The sequence below is a fragment of the Typha angustifolia genome, chromosome 5 (genome assembly GCF_048772165.1).
Source record: "Typha angustifolia cultivar Huaian chromosome 5, ASM4877216v1, whole genome shotgun sequence".
NCBI lineage: Eukaryota > Viridiplantae > Streptophyta > Magnoliopsida > Poales > Typhaceae > Typha > Typha angustifolia.
The window spans coordinates 5,930,729-5,945,832 of NC_133243.1; the positions used below are offsets into that span (position 1 = coordinate 5,930,729).

Below are 15,104 nucleotides of genomic sequence, written 5' to 3' on the forward strand. Positions count from 1 at the left end.
TTATTCAAGGTTTGTTAACTGATTACCCTTTATTTTTCTCGTCTTTCTACGTCATCATCATTAACCAAGTTATAGTAAGCATGTATGTGCAGCAGAGGGAAGTTTTGATCAGAAGGTTTAAGGCTATTCAATTGGTATATTCTCAGGTAAAGAATGCACTCTCTGCTCCAGGGGCAATTTCTCGGCTACATTGGATTTTTTTTTTTTTTTTTTGTTTATAGGGTTTAGACAGTAGGTTTTTAAGTGCTAATCTACAACTGTGGTGATAATCTACAGTTGGTCTTTAAGTGAAAATAGACGCAAAATTGTTTTCTTCGTGGTGGAATGAGTTAGAACTTGTCTATCTTCTTTACCACGACCACTGTTACCTGGCCCTTTTTTTATATGTCAATGCCCAATATTATTATTAATTATATGAATGTGGCAAGCTAACTGTCTATAATCATTTGACTACTAAATTTATCTGTAGCTATTTCATCTGTATCATTTTCTTGCCCTTGTTGATAGATCCTCTTCCCTATAATATGCAGAGATCATCAGAAGTATAGCTGAAATTTAAAGTTTGCCATGGAACAATAAAGAAGGCCAAATCTTTTGCAGCAGGGTATAAGAGTATTGTTCGTTAAAATAGTAGTAATAGAAAAGAAGCAAAGATTGTTAAACGTTTACATGCAGTGGGTTTGAAACCAGATTGTGAAACTTTCTATCTAGTGGGTTTGAAACCACAAAAACTGTATAGGCATACAATTACAAACCGGGATAAATAGCATCAGACATTACCTTTCTCCAAAACTATCTGCTAAATTGCAGGACTCCTATCAAAATGAAATTGAAAAAAGAAATAAATTCAAGCCTCAATATAAGACTCGCAATGTGCAACTCTTCCTCGGACAAAAAAGAGAAAAAAATGAGAGGTAATGCCAGGAAACTAGGGTCACTGGATGCACTTCATTAGAAGTCCATTGCTTATATCACCTCTTCTTGCTACCATTTTGCTTCTTTTTTAACCTAGTGTCCTTGACAGAAAGTGCACGTGAAGCACTCTTCCCTTCAAGCTTCTTTGCAAACTTCATAATGCTTGACATGCCCTTGCGTGCAACCGCCTTGCGATCTGCACGGCGGTTAAGCAACTTCCGATCAAGTGGCCAATAAGCATAAGGTTCTAACTTATCTTTCTTCTTGACATCCCCGCCAGCCTTCTTGCTGGTATACTCTTTGCCAGTGTAAGCCCAGCCGGAATCAGATGTTCTCCTACGCTTCTGTGCTACTGTTGAAGAACTCACAAGAGAACGGCTCCCCAAAAGGCTTCTTGTATCTGAGTCCAGATCAGAGGTGAGGCTCTTCTTCCTTTTACGCTTGTCATCATCCTCGCGCACAATTAGACGGCCTTCGGGGTCTATCTCTGGCTCATCATAAAATGCTTTCTTTGATGAGGATTGGAGAGCCAATCTCATTGTTTGTCTGTCGAGTAGGTCCAACGGATCACCATTCCTTTGGTCAATTGAGTCATCAGATAAGCTTTTAGCTGGATGACGCTTCCGTGTTGATCTATATAGAAGCAATCAAAAGAACTTTTAAAAAGCCTGATTACAATTGAATAACTTTATACCTGACTATTTGCAGAATGCATGATTCAACTATGATGGATTGCGACAAAGTAATAACCAAATGAGCAATACGGCGTATTTCAAGCATTTGTACGGGTGTCTACCTTAAGGACAAAGCTTTTGATCCAGGGCGGGAAGATGCATCAGTGCGTTGACCAGAAAATAATTTGGCAACCCCAAATTCAGCATCACTGTCATTATCCCCATCATCGTCTCCAAAATCAGAAAATATACGAGTATCATTCCATCTACTCTGCCTGCAAGTTGGCATGAATCAGCAATTACATAAAACAGATAATGGGGCCAGAAGGAAAATGACCACTCAGGAGCATTCAAAATGCAGCATTAAAGAAATGCAATTATTGAAACAATTTAAAGGCAATACATATTTATAAAATCAAACATTTACAACTAATCCTTGCCACTTGATTTTTCTATTATCAATTAAAAACAAAACCACCATTACATTGCTTCACTTAATACAGCTCAAGATTCGGTAGCTTAGTCATGATACATCAATTGCTAAGAATGAGGAGTTTTAGTCACATACAACAAACTATGGGTCAGAATGTTGTGGTCGGAGAGGGAAGGGAAGGAGAGGTGCTCGGTTGAGGGAGGAAGGTGATGAGTGGAGGGGTCTGGCGCTGGGATTGGTGAAATGGGAAGGAGAGTGTGGTGGTGGAGAGAGTAGTAAGTTAGGGCAAATATTCTTTTTTCCGTTTTACTTGGGAGCTCACCACATCTTATATAGTGGCTACCCATGATAAATCATGTAATTTGCCTTCCAAATAAAGCTGAAAATAGACTAGACCCAACCCAAACGTCTCATGACTCAACCCAACCAAGCGTAGAAAATAGCTATGCAGGAATTAAAATAAAAAGACTTGATCTAACCAACTAGGCCCCTCTAGATCGGGTCATAACACAGAATATTCCTAGCCTTTTTTTTTTAAGCAATGAAAAAGAAAATGCACATAGCCATCCTCTCTTCTGATGAGAAATAGCAAGCAGAATAGTAACCATCAAAAGATAACCTGAAATTGCATCATTTGGTGGTGAAACAGGAGGACTGGAGAAGGCATCATGAATAACAGAATAACAGGATTCATGACAAAGAAAATGACCCTTAGATTGTCACGGGGCAAAACATATGATGAAGCACCAAACTGAGATTCATGGACATATGCATATCTTTTGCAGAATTCAGTGTCAAGCTTCTAGGAGACTAATTATCAAGCATACTCAGAATGTGCAATCAAGAATGGTCATCAAAATTAAATATGAGTACATTACATGATTCTCATCTATGAGAAGACCAATGGCAGGATTGAAAAGCTAATGGGCCAGCCTGTCCAACAAAGAAAGCCTGACATCTCGGGTTAAATGACCCAAGGAATATCAAGAATGCGACATTGAAAAATTGCATTCATGGCAGTGTTTTAAAAAATGGTCAATCCGATCCTGTCTATGTATTGGACAATAAAGAATTAGCTATCATGCAAAACTCCATGTCAAGATGGATCTTTGGAAGAGTTGCAAAAAGATAAAAATGAAAATACATGTACATAGGCAACACATCAAATATTATCTGCAATTAAAGAGATTATTTTGGTACCTTGAGATACTTGTTCGTGAGGTAAGTGACTCTTCATTATCCGAAAATTTGGCTTTCCGTTCCTTGCGTTCTTTAATCTGCTATTCATGTTAAAAATTAAGAAAACAAAATGAAGAATAGGATATTATGGAAGTATCATGTAATGCAACACTGTTTACCTTGCGTATATTGGTTAGCAGCTTTATATGCTCTTCAGGCATCACGGCTTTCACAGCATCTAAGCCACATTTCCTCACAAGCATCTCGAGGAGTAACTTAATCTAATCAATAAAACAAAGCAAGAATAAATGAAATGGTAATTTGAAAATAGTTTCCTTTTATCTTTCTTTGTGTTCACAAAACAGATTCCGGATAAAAAGGAAGACTTAACACATGGAAAATAGAAAATTAAAGATTATATCTCCGGTATATATAGATTATTCGATCTGAAGTGTATTTAATTGGTAATGACCAATCTTTTCGAGGGCTGAGAACAGTATAATGATGACTTACAATATAGATATTGCTGATTTTTGTTCCCATATGGAAAGTATAAAAATCTCTTAGGACTCATATTAACAGTAAAATTTAGATTTACATGCATTGAGCAACAATCCAGAAAAGTCAAAAGATTTATAAAAGAGCTGTTCAAACTAAACATAGAATGATCATCATATAACACCTACAGCAAAATGACTGACACAAACAATCTCAACAGATACATAAACAAGTAACATCATATGCATACTTTGTGCATGAATGTAAAAGAAACACATTATGCAGAGACATATTTTACTATCAGCAACAGTATAAACTCAACTGCTGTGCTTATAGATTTCGCTGCTAGTCCACTGGTCTAATATCCCTTTAATCAAAAAGTGACAATTTTCTTAAGGGTTGATGTCAGGTTAATAGTTTGTGAAAACATGTAAATTATTTAGGAGCTTTGTCATCTATTAGTTGTTGTTTAGCTAATCCTGTGATGATGGTGTCTAGAGAAGAGAAGATGCCTTGGCCTTAAAATGATTTTTTGTGTCATCTTGCCACTTCAACAAGCCCTCAACAATTCCCTTCAAGTGCTCCTGCAACCCATCAGCTTTGGATTTTGCCACTAGAACTTTTATGAAACCTAGATTAGCCTGCAGTAAGAATCATGACAAGCTCAGTGAGAGAATAACTGGAAGAAGATCGGATGCAGTAAAAGTACATTAGATATGTTGGAATTCAGGTTCTAAAAGATTCTTAGGACGTAGAGAATGTAAATTACCTTGACTATCTCACGATTCTTCCTTTGTAGGAGGAGAAAGGCCGACGGGAGCAACTTGTAAGCTACACCAATGAGATCAGAAAACTCATAGGTCAAGCGAGCTAACCCTTTTATAGCAGCACTAATCATGTGCGGAGTTTGACCAACCAAAACTCCAGTAGCAACCTGAGTCGAAAAGGAAGATCAGAAAAGCAGGACATCAATATAATATATAACAGAAGTATTACATTGAGAATGTGATTCCTATGTACTTATGTTTTCTCTTCAGCCAGACAGAACAATATATACCAAGAACTAGAAGAGTAAGAAAGAATGATCATCAGGATACCATGTTAAATAGCTGCTGCAAGTTCTCTTTCCTCTCGCCATATTTTCCTTCTTCACATGCATGGCCAATTTCAACAAGCAAGTCATAAGCTCTATTTCTTGTTTTCTTGTTAGCCTACAAAAAAGCTCACAAATGAAGGAAATTCACACAATCTAATTAAAAAAAAATAGTGAAAAATGCATTGTCTAACATAGCAACAAGATTAGACGATGCAAACCATGAAAATAACATTAGAATACTAGAGTAGAAAATTAAGAGATATACAGATGCCTAACAAAGAGCACAATCTCAGATGCGGGGAGATAGGATAAATTATGATTAATGTTTCCCTCCACAAGGGCTCATAGGAAAGAGTACAAAGAAAAAGACATCTACTAGCACCGTACTTCTACCTTTTTGAAACTCCTGAGAAGGTATGTCATTCAAAAGTATGAAAAGAGAAAATGCAGCAATCCTCACAAGAATGCCCAAAGAAAAATAACTTTACTTTTAAGCTGCAGCCTTTAGATTGATGATGGTACTGCTCATGATAAAGATACATGGCGAGAGGTTTCAAATAGCTCTATACACCATAGGTAGATAAATATAGGATTAAACATAAACCTTTTGCTTTTATTCATCTTAATCCACAACCAAAAAATCTTATTGCCCTTAGATATGTTGGGAATTATTAAACCACGTTCTCCATCCATCTTCTCCTTTAGTGGTCACTATGGCAACTTCTCCCAATATAAACTCTAAAGCAATCTCCTCTAATTCCTTCAAAATCCATTCTAACAAAAAAAGCGAGGAGAAAGTAAGGACACTTTTGTCAATCTAATTAGTTAGACAATTTTTAAATATTTTTTCTAATAAAATTTTTAACGAAGAGGATAGAGTGACAGAAAATTAAAGAGTTGTTTGTGTCTATTTTTTGTTCAGTGGATGAAAAGTGATACGGAGTAATAGTTGAGGGGGTCAAAATGTAATTAACTCTATATTTTCAAGATAACAGGGGAAGTAGTACATACTAAATATGATATGAAAAAAGGCCTATTTGCTTACACAAAAACAAATTATAAAACCTTCAAAAGATTAAAAGATTACCTCCTTCAAAGCAAGAAGAATTTCAGTGAGAAAGGAGCTAATAATCTCCCTCTTTCTTTGTTCAAATGAATCCTGTAAATAAAGTTATATTTTACAAATTAGCTTATCTTTAGTTTATGACGTGTCTAATCTCACTATCAAATTTAGATAGTCATAAATCTTGTCACCAACCTTTGAAATGTAAACAATTATGTAATATAAACATTCCAGTCGATGCCGTTTTGCTGGAAACAAACATGATGGGAGTGATGAAACCAACAATTCAAGCATTGCATCCAAGTTCCTTTCGAGGAATTGATCAGAATTCTGGCAGTCAGAGTTTTGTCAGCATTATGCCATCCACAGGTTATATTCAACTAACATAAGTCAATACCTTCATTACAATTGAAAGAATTTTATATGCCTTTTTTTGGATCAAACCTTCGTCATCCTGCAACAAATTAAATTATATCAGGTCACCAGAAGCATAATATAACACTAAACAACTTAATTTGCATTGAACTGTAAATGCACCTGGATTGCAGGCTTAATAGCACTGAACAATAAATCAATCTCTTTTGCACCGAGACCTGGAAGAAGGGAAACTGCAAAGTCCAATAAGAGGGCCCTGCAATCAGATTAATATTAGGTTTCAGAGTTCAGATACAAACATACAAAGAATTCATGAAATGTTTTTCCAATTCAGAATTCTAAAGTTCGCAGTCAGGTTCCTGCAACTGCAACTTCTGAGGGGAAGATTCTAGAGATGGATTCCCCAACCTCTAATCAGTAACAGCACAGTGAACAATGGCAAGCATTTCAACATGCAGAGTGCGCCCTTGCTCAGACTTCTAAAGTAACAATTAAAGATAGAAGAACCGCTAAAGAGATTGCACTTTAGTCGCACCTTTTTGTTATTCTTGTGTTGGACTGAATGTCTATCTGCATTGCACTGGAACTGTCATGTTGCTTGGCATTAATTGCTTTATGAGTCGCATCCAATAGCTCTTTCATGGCATCAACAAAGAATTTCTTAACTAACTTCTTGTCTGATACGGAAGCAAACTCACGGATGGTAGACTAAATGAAGGAAAATAGAAGAAACATGTCATTCCATATTTCATAGCATAACTGACAAGAGATTAAAATACTTAAAAACAATAAAAGTATAGATAACATAGTATTTTCTCTTCTTCAAAAGCTTTTAATAGATTTATACTTATTTCCAGCAAAGGGATATATATATATATATATATATATAAAATTATGCTTAAAAGTTAAAATAACAGACTGTATTATTTGCTATTATTTATGCAAATAGATAGTCCCATCGTATCATGAAAAGAAGACAAATATTTCAAGCCTACAGATCTCCAAAAGGCCGAAAGTTAGAACTGATCAGTTGGTTTCAATCCCCTTAAGTTTTCACCAATTATGAGCAAGGCATCCCTCTGGATTACTTGAATGAGTTTGAACAATCACCCCTTGAGTTTTCACCAATTATAAGGATGTGTAGAGACAATCCTCTGGAGCACTTGAATAAGTTTGGACTCACACATCCAAAAAGATAGGATCGGAGTTCATTCTCTTGCAAAGCATTGGGATGCTAAAGGCCCCTTTTTGAGTGTACAAGTCCAATGTTCCAAAAAGTTGGTTGTGGCAGCCACCATGGAGAATTCACAACTTGATCGCTGCAGTCATAGCGGCCTAAATATTTTAAGGACTGAGGCAGCCGCCTTAGCGATAGCGGCTCACCATTGTGAGCTAGATAGTGGTATCTTTTTAGCACAACCAACAATAACTAACTTATTTTCTCCATCTCAATTTCTGCTCTCTAAAATCTAAATAAAATGATTCAATTGTGTTTGCTAATTAAAAATGTGATCCACATTTGAAAGATTTTCCATCTCAAATTCTTATTGAGATGGTAAACTTCTTTGAAATTTGTAATTGCGATATAATCTTACCTCAATAGTGATAACAAGTTGGGAACTTGTAGCACACAGAACTGTAGATTACTGCAGGAATTTTGTGCAGCCGGCACTTCTTTTTTATTGTTTTCATTTTCCTTTTGGCTTGAGATCAAAAGGAGACAACTAGTTGTACTCTAGTATATTCACAGTTTTATTTTCAAAAGTATAGAAACACCAAAAATGTCATTTGTAAATGTTTCCAAGTTTTTACATAATCTATTGATTATATCTATCATGTGTTGAGTAATGATAATTTGTCAATATTTGATATTTTTTATTTGATTACATATAAGATAGATAGTTTAGGATTTATATATAAAAATTTCTAATATTTTCATTTGAGACCAGCCTTGATTTATATCACCCGCCATGGTGCCAACCATCCACCACAAGCTACCGAACCTCCTGTACACTAGAAACCCATTTTGCTCAATTTGAGTAAAAGGAGAAGCAATAATATTTAATTTTTCTTCTCACAATATCCATACCCATAGTCGCAGGAAAATATTCCAGCAGGATCATTCTTTGGGAACAAAAAGGTAAACCTAGTCTCTAAGAAGAAAGGAGGGCTTTTTCACGTACTCTGTGCAGCCCGTCTGAACAGATACAACCCTCCAATGGCATCTCCACCACAGAAAGCAAGAGACTGTAGCTGCATTGAAGCAGCAGGTACATTTCTTCAATGACAAAGAGCTGCAGATAGACTTCTACCTATGTTCCATAGATCTTAAGAAGACAAGGAAATTCTAAAAGCATCCATTCAAGTGGTTTGTACATGTTGGGGAAGGTCCCTCCTTCCCTCCAATATATATAACATACACACCCATGTGTACACATCATGGTTTGATTGGGCCAAAACAAGTGATTTGACTCCGAAACAGGTCTATTTTGCAAACCCAATAAACTTAAACTCTTGTTTGGCAGCATAAAAGATGTGGAAAGCATTTTTTATCTTTTTCATTAATTTTCAATTCTCCTCAACTCCTCCTTTAAGTTCTTTCCAATTCGTATCATTTCTTTCCTTTCACATTAACTAAAGCTTTAGAGCCATTAGATGCTCTTAACTCTCATAAAAGAGATTGAGAGCTTGCTCAACCAAAGGTCCCCTTCCCTCTCTCCAAACCGTAGCCATCCTCCGTTTGTAGTGACTATTGATTTGTTTCTTCATAAAATGCGAGTAGTAGATCTTTTCTGTGACATATCTTAATTTTTCTAATTCTAAAATTTTATGATATTTATCATAAATTTCTGTTTGTTTTTAGAATTTTCTAGAGTTTTTATTATTTAAAAAAGACCGGAAAAAAAAACACTAAACTCTGATTTGAAACTCCAAAATTGAAACTTCAAACCATGGTACACACGCATATGAGTGTGCGTGTATATCTAATCAGAGATTCACTTGATTAGGTTATTTTCTTGATTTAGGTCCTTAAATCCTGAACCCCTAATAAATTAGAAGGCTGGGATATAGATCCTTTGAAATAAAAAATATTATAGAAAACATATATATTGTAAAGATAACTAAATGGTACAAAGCATAGCAAAATTGCAAACATATACAAGAACCTTAAAGTTACAAAACCACAAAATAGAAAAAAGAAACCTCATACCTGCAAGCAGCCACCAGTGTCTTTTGAAGCTTCCAATAATATAGAGTATAGAATTTTCAAAAACTTTGGAGAGAAAGCACACATAGCTTTCAAATTTTCTTCTGCTACTTCTTTGGTATAGCGGTCCTTCGCTCTTCTTTCAGAATTGCTTAGTTCATCCTCAATCTCAATTTTCTCTTTAGATTCAGAAATTATATTCTTGTTCTGCTGAATTAGAATCTAGCACCAAAAGAGAAGGGAAAAATGTAAACCACTAACATTATATGAATTAAGGGAAAAAACTTGGACATTGACTATCAGTGACAAAAAGAAGCACCTGAAGACTAGAGCAGATTACCCCATGCAAGTTGGGCTCTTTACGGAGAACATCACATAATACATTCTGAAGATCTTCAAAGGTACTTGCTGTGTCACAAGGATACTTGCAGAAGGAAGGCAACAAAGACCATAGTGAATATGCGAAGCCTTCGACTCTCTTAGCTGAGTAAGGCTTATCTTCCCTTACAAGCTGTTCAAATGGGCATCCATTATCAAGCGCATAAAAGAAAAGAGCTCAAGTTCTCAATGAAATTATCAATACCTTAGTGACATCTTCTTGTAAGCTGCTAATCATTTTCAAAATATCTGTCAAGAAAAAACTTAAACTAGCACCAACTATGTGTTGCTTTAATATAGGAAGAAGCCATGCATTGGCTTCACAGATACTTTGAACATGTAAAACATTTAAAAATTCCTTAGGCCCCATTGCTGCAATTGCTGACCCAAGACATTCAATAAGCTGCAAAACAAAGAAAGAGTAAATCCCATAGTATGGAAAGAAGGTACATCAAGTCTTACTGGCCAAGTCATACAACAGAATCAACCTGTAATGAAAAATAACACCAGGTTCATACAAGATTGTAGTTGAACATGAAATTTCAACCTATAACCTAGTAGCACTCCAGTGGAAAAAATATAGACATAGTACAACTATTTGATTAGCATAGCACATTAAATTTTGACAATTACAGGAAATGACTTAATGCACAAAGATAACATCTCCTTTTTGAGAAGAAAATAATAGAAAAGCAACATGTGTTGCAAGAAGTTCCTAAGTGGCAAAAATACAAAACAAAAAAGAAATCCTACACTATATTTTGAAACCCAGTCGCCCCCGAATAGTTGGGATTCGTTGGTGCTGTTACATTTAAAGACCCTTTATATGGAAGACAAAAGAGAAGAGAAAGAAAAAAAAATGAGGCAATGAAGGCATTAGTTCATAATAGGACAAGGACAAAGGAGGAGAAATAATTGAAAAGATGAAGTACAAGCGACTTACTTGCATAAACATCAAGACTATTACATATCATAATGTACTTAAAAGATTATTGTCAATTGTTAATTTGACTTTGCAAAAAAATACAGAAAGTTCCTACAATTGTATTAACCATATAAATACAGAAAAAGTATCACTACAGAATTTACAACAAGAACAAAATGTAACCAATATTAACACTTACATAATGTGGGAACCTCACTTTAATGACTGGAACTTATAACATGAAAAGACTCGTAAAATAAATAGCTTACCTGCTTTCTGTAAGGTAAATCTTCATTGTGTAAATCTGCAAGACTCTTAAGTGCTTCTGCCATTAGATAGCATGAAGACTCCCCTGTAGATTTCCCAATTATATTATACATAAGATTTCAAGGCTTAAGAAAGTTGAATCTAGTAATACTTCAGTATATACATATTTTTATTATTTTAATAATTTTATGATTTTATCTACATCAATCAAGTAAATGACATGATACTATGTTCATCATTACAAGTGATAAGCACAATCACCATCACAAAGGGATCCTCCAGGCTTCAATACAAAGATGGGGGAGATGAAAAGATTTTTCTAATTAATATCTACATATTCATGAGAAAATCCTCGAAAATTACTATGGGTGTAAACAGGCCGAGCCTGAGCGAGCCGGAGCTAGCTCAAACCACGTTAAGTTCGGGCCAAGTTCAAGCCTTAATCAAGCCCATTTTCAAAATGTGCCCAAAAGCCTTAAACAAGCCCAACTTTTAAGTGGAGCCTAAGTCTTTAATGAGCTCAAAAATCTTAAATGAGCCATCAGATCAAAGATATAATGGCTATGGATATACATATATGTAATATATATTTATATTAATAAATAATATTTCTTTCGAGTCGAGTCTAAGCAAGCTAGCTCTGGCTCTGGCTTGGCTCATTTAATAAATGAGCCATGTTTTTGGTTTAGTTTTCGCTCAATTCAAAACCGAGCTCGAGCTAAGCCGGAGTGGAGCCGAGCTCAGCTCATTCATTTTGACAACCCTAATATTCTAAAAGGCAATAAGCATGCATGGCGGAACACACAGATTGACCATAAGCTAGATAGCTGCATATGCAGAAGAATATGCAATCTGGGATATATCCATATATTGTCACATAAAAGATATTCAAGTATGCAAGAATCCTAAAGGATCATATTCCCTTTAAAATCAAATGTGAATGTTTCCTCTTATCAAGCTCAAGTAATCAAGTAGTTATTGTTAAACCCTTTGTGTTTGGAAGTGGTAGGGACAATATATCCCAACCTATTACTTTGTCCGGTTGAATATGGATGATAAATGTAGTTACAAGGATGTAAGCATGACATGTCAAGTGTCTAGCGATAGCCCTCTAAATAAACCCCTTGTCTAAGACACCATTATGCGGTCCAACTGTACAAGAAACAAGAAACTACCATTTAAAATCTACTTTCAGAAACTTTTGTACTTCAGAATCATTTATTGAAGCTGATGACATTCCAAGTTGACACATATGCGCTAATATGCTGTCAATCCAAACAGACGAAATCCAAAGTTCTATTTTCAAATATTTGTTACTGGGCAACCCTTTTCTCTGTGAAATTTTGTTTCATTGGGACCTAGCAATCCAAGACTTACTTTTTTGTCCATTCTCCAATTTACTAAGTATAGACTGGTACAATAGTTCTACATAAAAAAACGCATCTCTGTTCAGCCTTTTGATAGCTATTTACAGCTTGTCTGCTTATCTTATTAGAATGTAGTATTTCAGTAGTAATGTACGAGCTCTCTCCATGTAATGGAGTTTATACAAGCATTAAACACAAGCCTAAAACTGTTTCTTATTATCAAAGACAACAGTCATAAGAATAAAGGTTCAAGTAAGTTTACTGGCAAAATTCACAAAAAAAACTAGTATATCCAATCAAAAAGTGAAGAAACATAAACAAGAATTCACCTAGAATATCAAAAGCGGATGATAGAATGTGAAACGATAAGTCCCAAACAGCATTATAGCGAACGCCCAGAAACCCTTCAAGTACCGCACAAATCTTTTCGATGACTGTAGGCCCAGACTTTACCCCTTTTTGTCTAGCCTTGATCTGATCGACACCCTGTTCAGCCAACCTTTTATCAATGCAAGAATGCATTAAACCCTTCAAAGCTTCCATAGCAGCAGATGCTGCTTCCTCGTGCTCACTTGCTAACATGTCTAACAAATGACGAAAGAACAAATGTATAATGTACCAGGGAAATAAAACACTTTAGGCACAATAATCGCAAGCTATTAAGCTATAAACTAACCTCCAAGGGCATTGAATATGAGCGGAAGCTTCACAACGCATATTTGCTTGTTTAGATTGCAAATCTTTTTCATACCGACATGTAATAAACGTGCAGCTGCTGCCATTTCATCTGCTGATTTCTCCTCAGAAGAGAAAGACAGTGCTAATGAGCACAAGAGATCCAACAATAGTTCAGGATTAACCTCCGAAGAAGATTTGTTACAAAGAGATTGCAAAACCTCCAATATAATCTTTGTCACTACAGGTTGACGCAAATCCAATAGAGATTTGAAGTACTTCAAGATGATATTAGTAGATTTTACCGCCATAAGAGGAAGACAATCCTTCAGAGCATTTAATATATATATAACTTCAATAGCTCCTTTCGTTCCTTCTTCCTTTTTACCTGCATTTGCAGAAGTGGATCCACCAGCAAGCAAAAGAAACCGCTCAAAAATTGTTGTGATTCTTTCGCTTGCCAGCACCAAAACTGCCAACTTTTGGAAACTCTGAAGTATATCATGCAGACATGAGTGGGACTGCTTTCTCACCTGCAATGCAACCCATCAAGCACTTAGGTACGTGTCTCATATATATGAAAATTATGCTCTATATCTTGAATGAATTATTTGTATCATCTGAGAAACTTCTTCTTTTTTCTCTACAAGAAAAAATATGATACAGAGAAAATATTTAAACTTTTTTTTTTTGTTAATAGTGGGTGCTTGTTTTCTTTTGCCAATATAGTCTGCTAACATGACAGAAAATTTCTATTCAGCTTGAAGAATTCGTAAAGCAATAAATTCCCTCTAAAAACAAAGAAAACTATACCGATTTGTTATGTCTACAACAAAAAAGAAAAATTATTGTTTTTACAAGCATACAGAGATGCAACTCAGCTTCTTCAAGACAAATTATAGAAACATTACATTCATTAACACATGATCCCAGAATAAGTCAAATGTCAATAACTAAATATATATTTCGAATCAAGAATTTGAACGCGAAGGAAAGAATTGATCAAATATCGCATCTTTTGGGAAGATATTAGATATATACAGCATATGTGATAAACTAAACACAAAAGGACGGCCGACATCATCCAAAGAAGAAACTTTTTACATTACCTTTGGCCGGTGATCTGTGGCAAAGCTTAGAACAACTCCATAAAAAGGGGACAAACTCTCCCAATTCGACTTATCCCCAACCACGATGAGATGAGCAAGGCACTTCAACCCTGCCTTCACGCCGCCATCCGGAAGAGCCTGCAATCCTAGAATGTGAACGACCGACTGAGCAACCGAAGCTCCCTTGCTTCTCAAGACCGCAACAGGGACTCTAGGGAGGGAGGTGGAGAGGAAGGATAGGAGGGAAGCTGTGACGGGATCCGAGGCAGCGGCGGCGGGGTCACGAGAGAGACGATCGAGGGAGGCGGTGGTGGCGCTGAAGTAGGCGACCGGAGTAAGGGGCATCCCCTGGTCCTTGAGCGCTTGGGCCATGGCGCCGATGGCGGCGCACATGTGCTGGTGGTCCTCCCTGGAGGAGTTCTGGAGCCGGGAAAGGATTCCCGCCGAGAAGTCGGCGCTGAGGTCTCCGGATTCGACTTCCATGTCTAGTTCATCCATGGCGGAAGAGAGAGGGTTAAGACGAGGCCCAAAACCCTATTTATTTGAGGAACTAGGCGCGAAAATGGGTCGGAGTTTATCCGAGACCCGGACGGCTATCTGCTCCGATCCGGATCAGATTTGGGTAAAAAATTCCAACCCGATCAGGATACGGATTCGGATGTGGTTTGGCATAATTTCTTAGATATGGATATAGATATCGGGTATCCATTTATCCATATAATATTTGAATAATTTATAATTTTTAGTTTAATTATTTAAACGGTGAATACTAATATTATTACTAATCATGTGTTATATATTATTTGTAGAGATTGACTTGCAAAATTTATATGTATTTGACATGTAAATTTTGTTCTTAACTCTCTGTATTTTGTGTTAGTTGTGTTAAAAAAAATATATCATAATTTGTTAAAATTCAATCTAGATTTGATAACATATCCG

General features: G+C 36.1%; 1 protein-coding gene across 1 annotated transcript; it reads right to left on the bottom strand.

Moving 5' to 3' along the window:
- Window positions 1-100: 100 nt before the first annotated feature.
- On the bottom strand, window positions 101-14,661 carry LOC140760249 (uncharacterized). The gene is made up of 19 exons (XM_073097124.1): window positions 14,163-14,661; window positions 13,055-13,586; window positions 12,708-12,962; window positions 11,014-11,096; window positions 10,025-10,222; window positions 9,761-9,952; window positions 9,445-9,663; window positions 6,769-6,941; window positions 6,396-6,489; window positions 6,256-6,312; window positions 6,054-6,188; window positions 5,883-5,954; window positions 4,797-4,910; window positions 4,469-4,633; window positions 4,212-4,340; window positions 3,381-3,482; window positions 3,223-3,299; window positions 1,712-1,864; window positions 101-1,548 (listed from the first exon to the last, which is right to left on the bottom strand). Exons 1-19 carry the CDS (start codon window positions 14,658-14,660, stop codon window positions 972-974), a joined length of 3,825 nt encoding a protein of 1,274 aa, XP_072953225.1. The 5' UTR covers window position 14,661; the 3' UTR covers window positions 101-971.
- Between the last annotated feature and the right edge of the window lie 443 nt (window positions 14,662-15,104).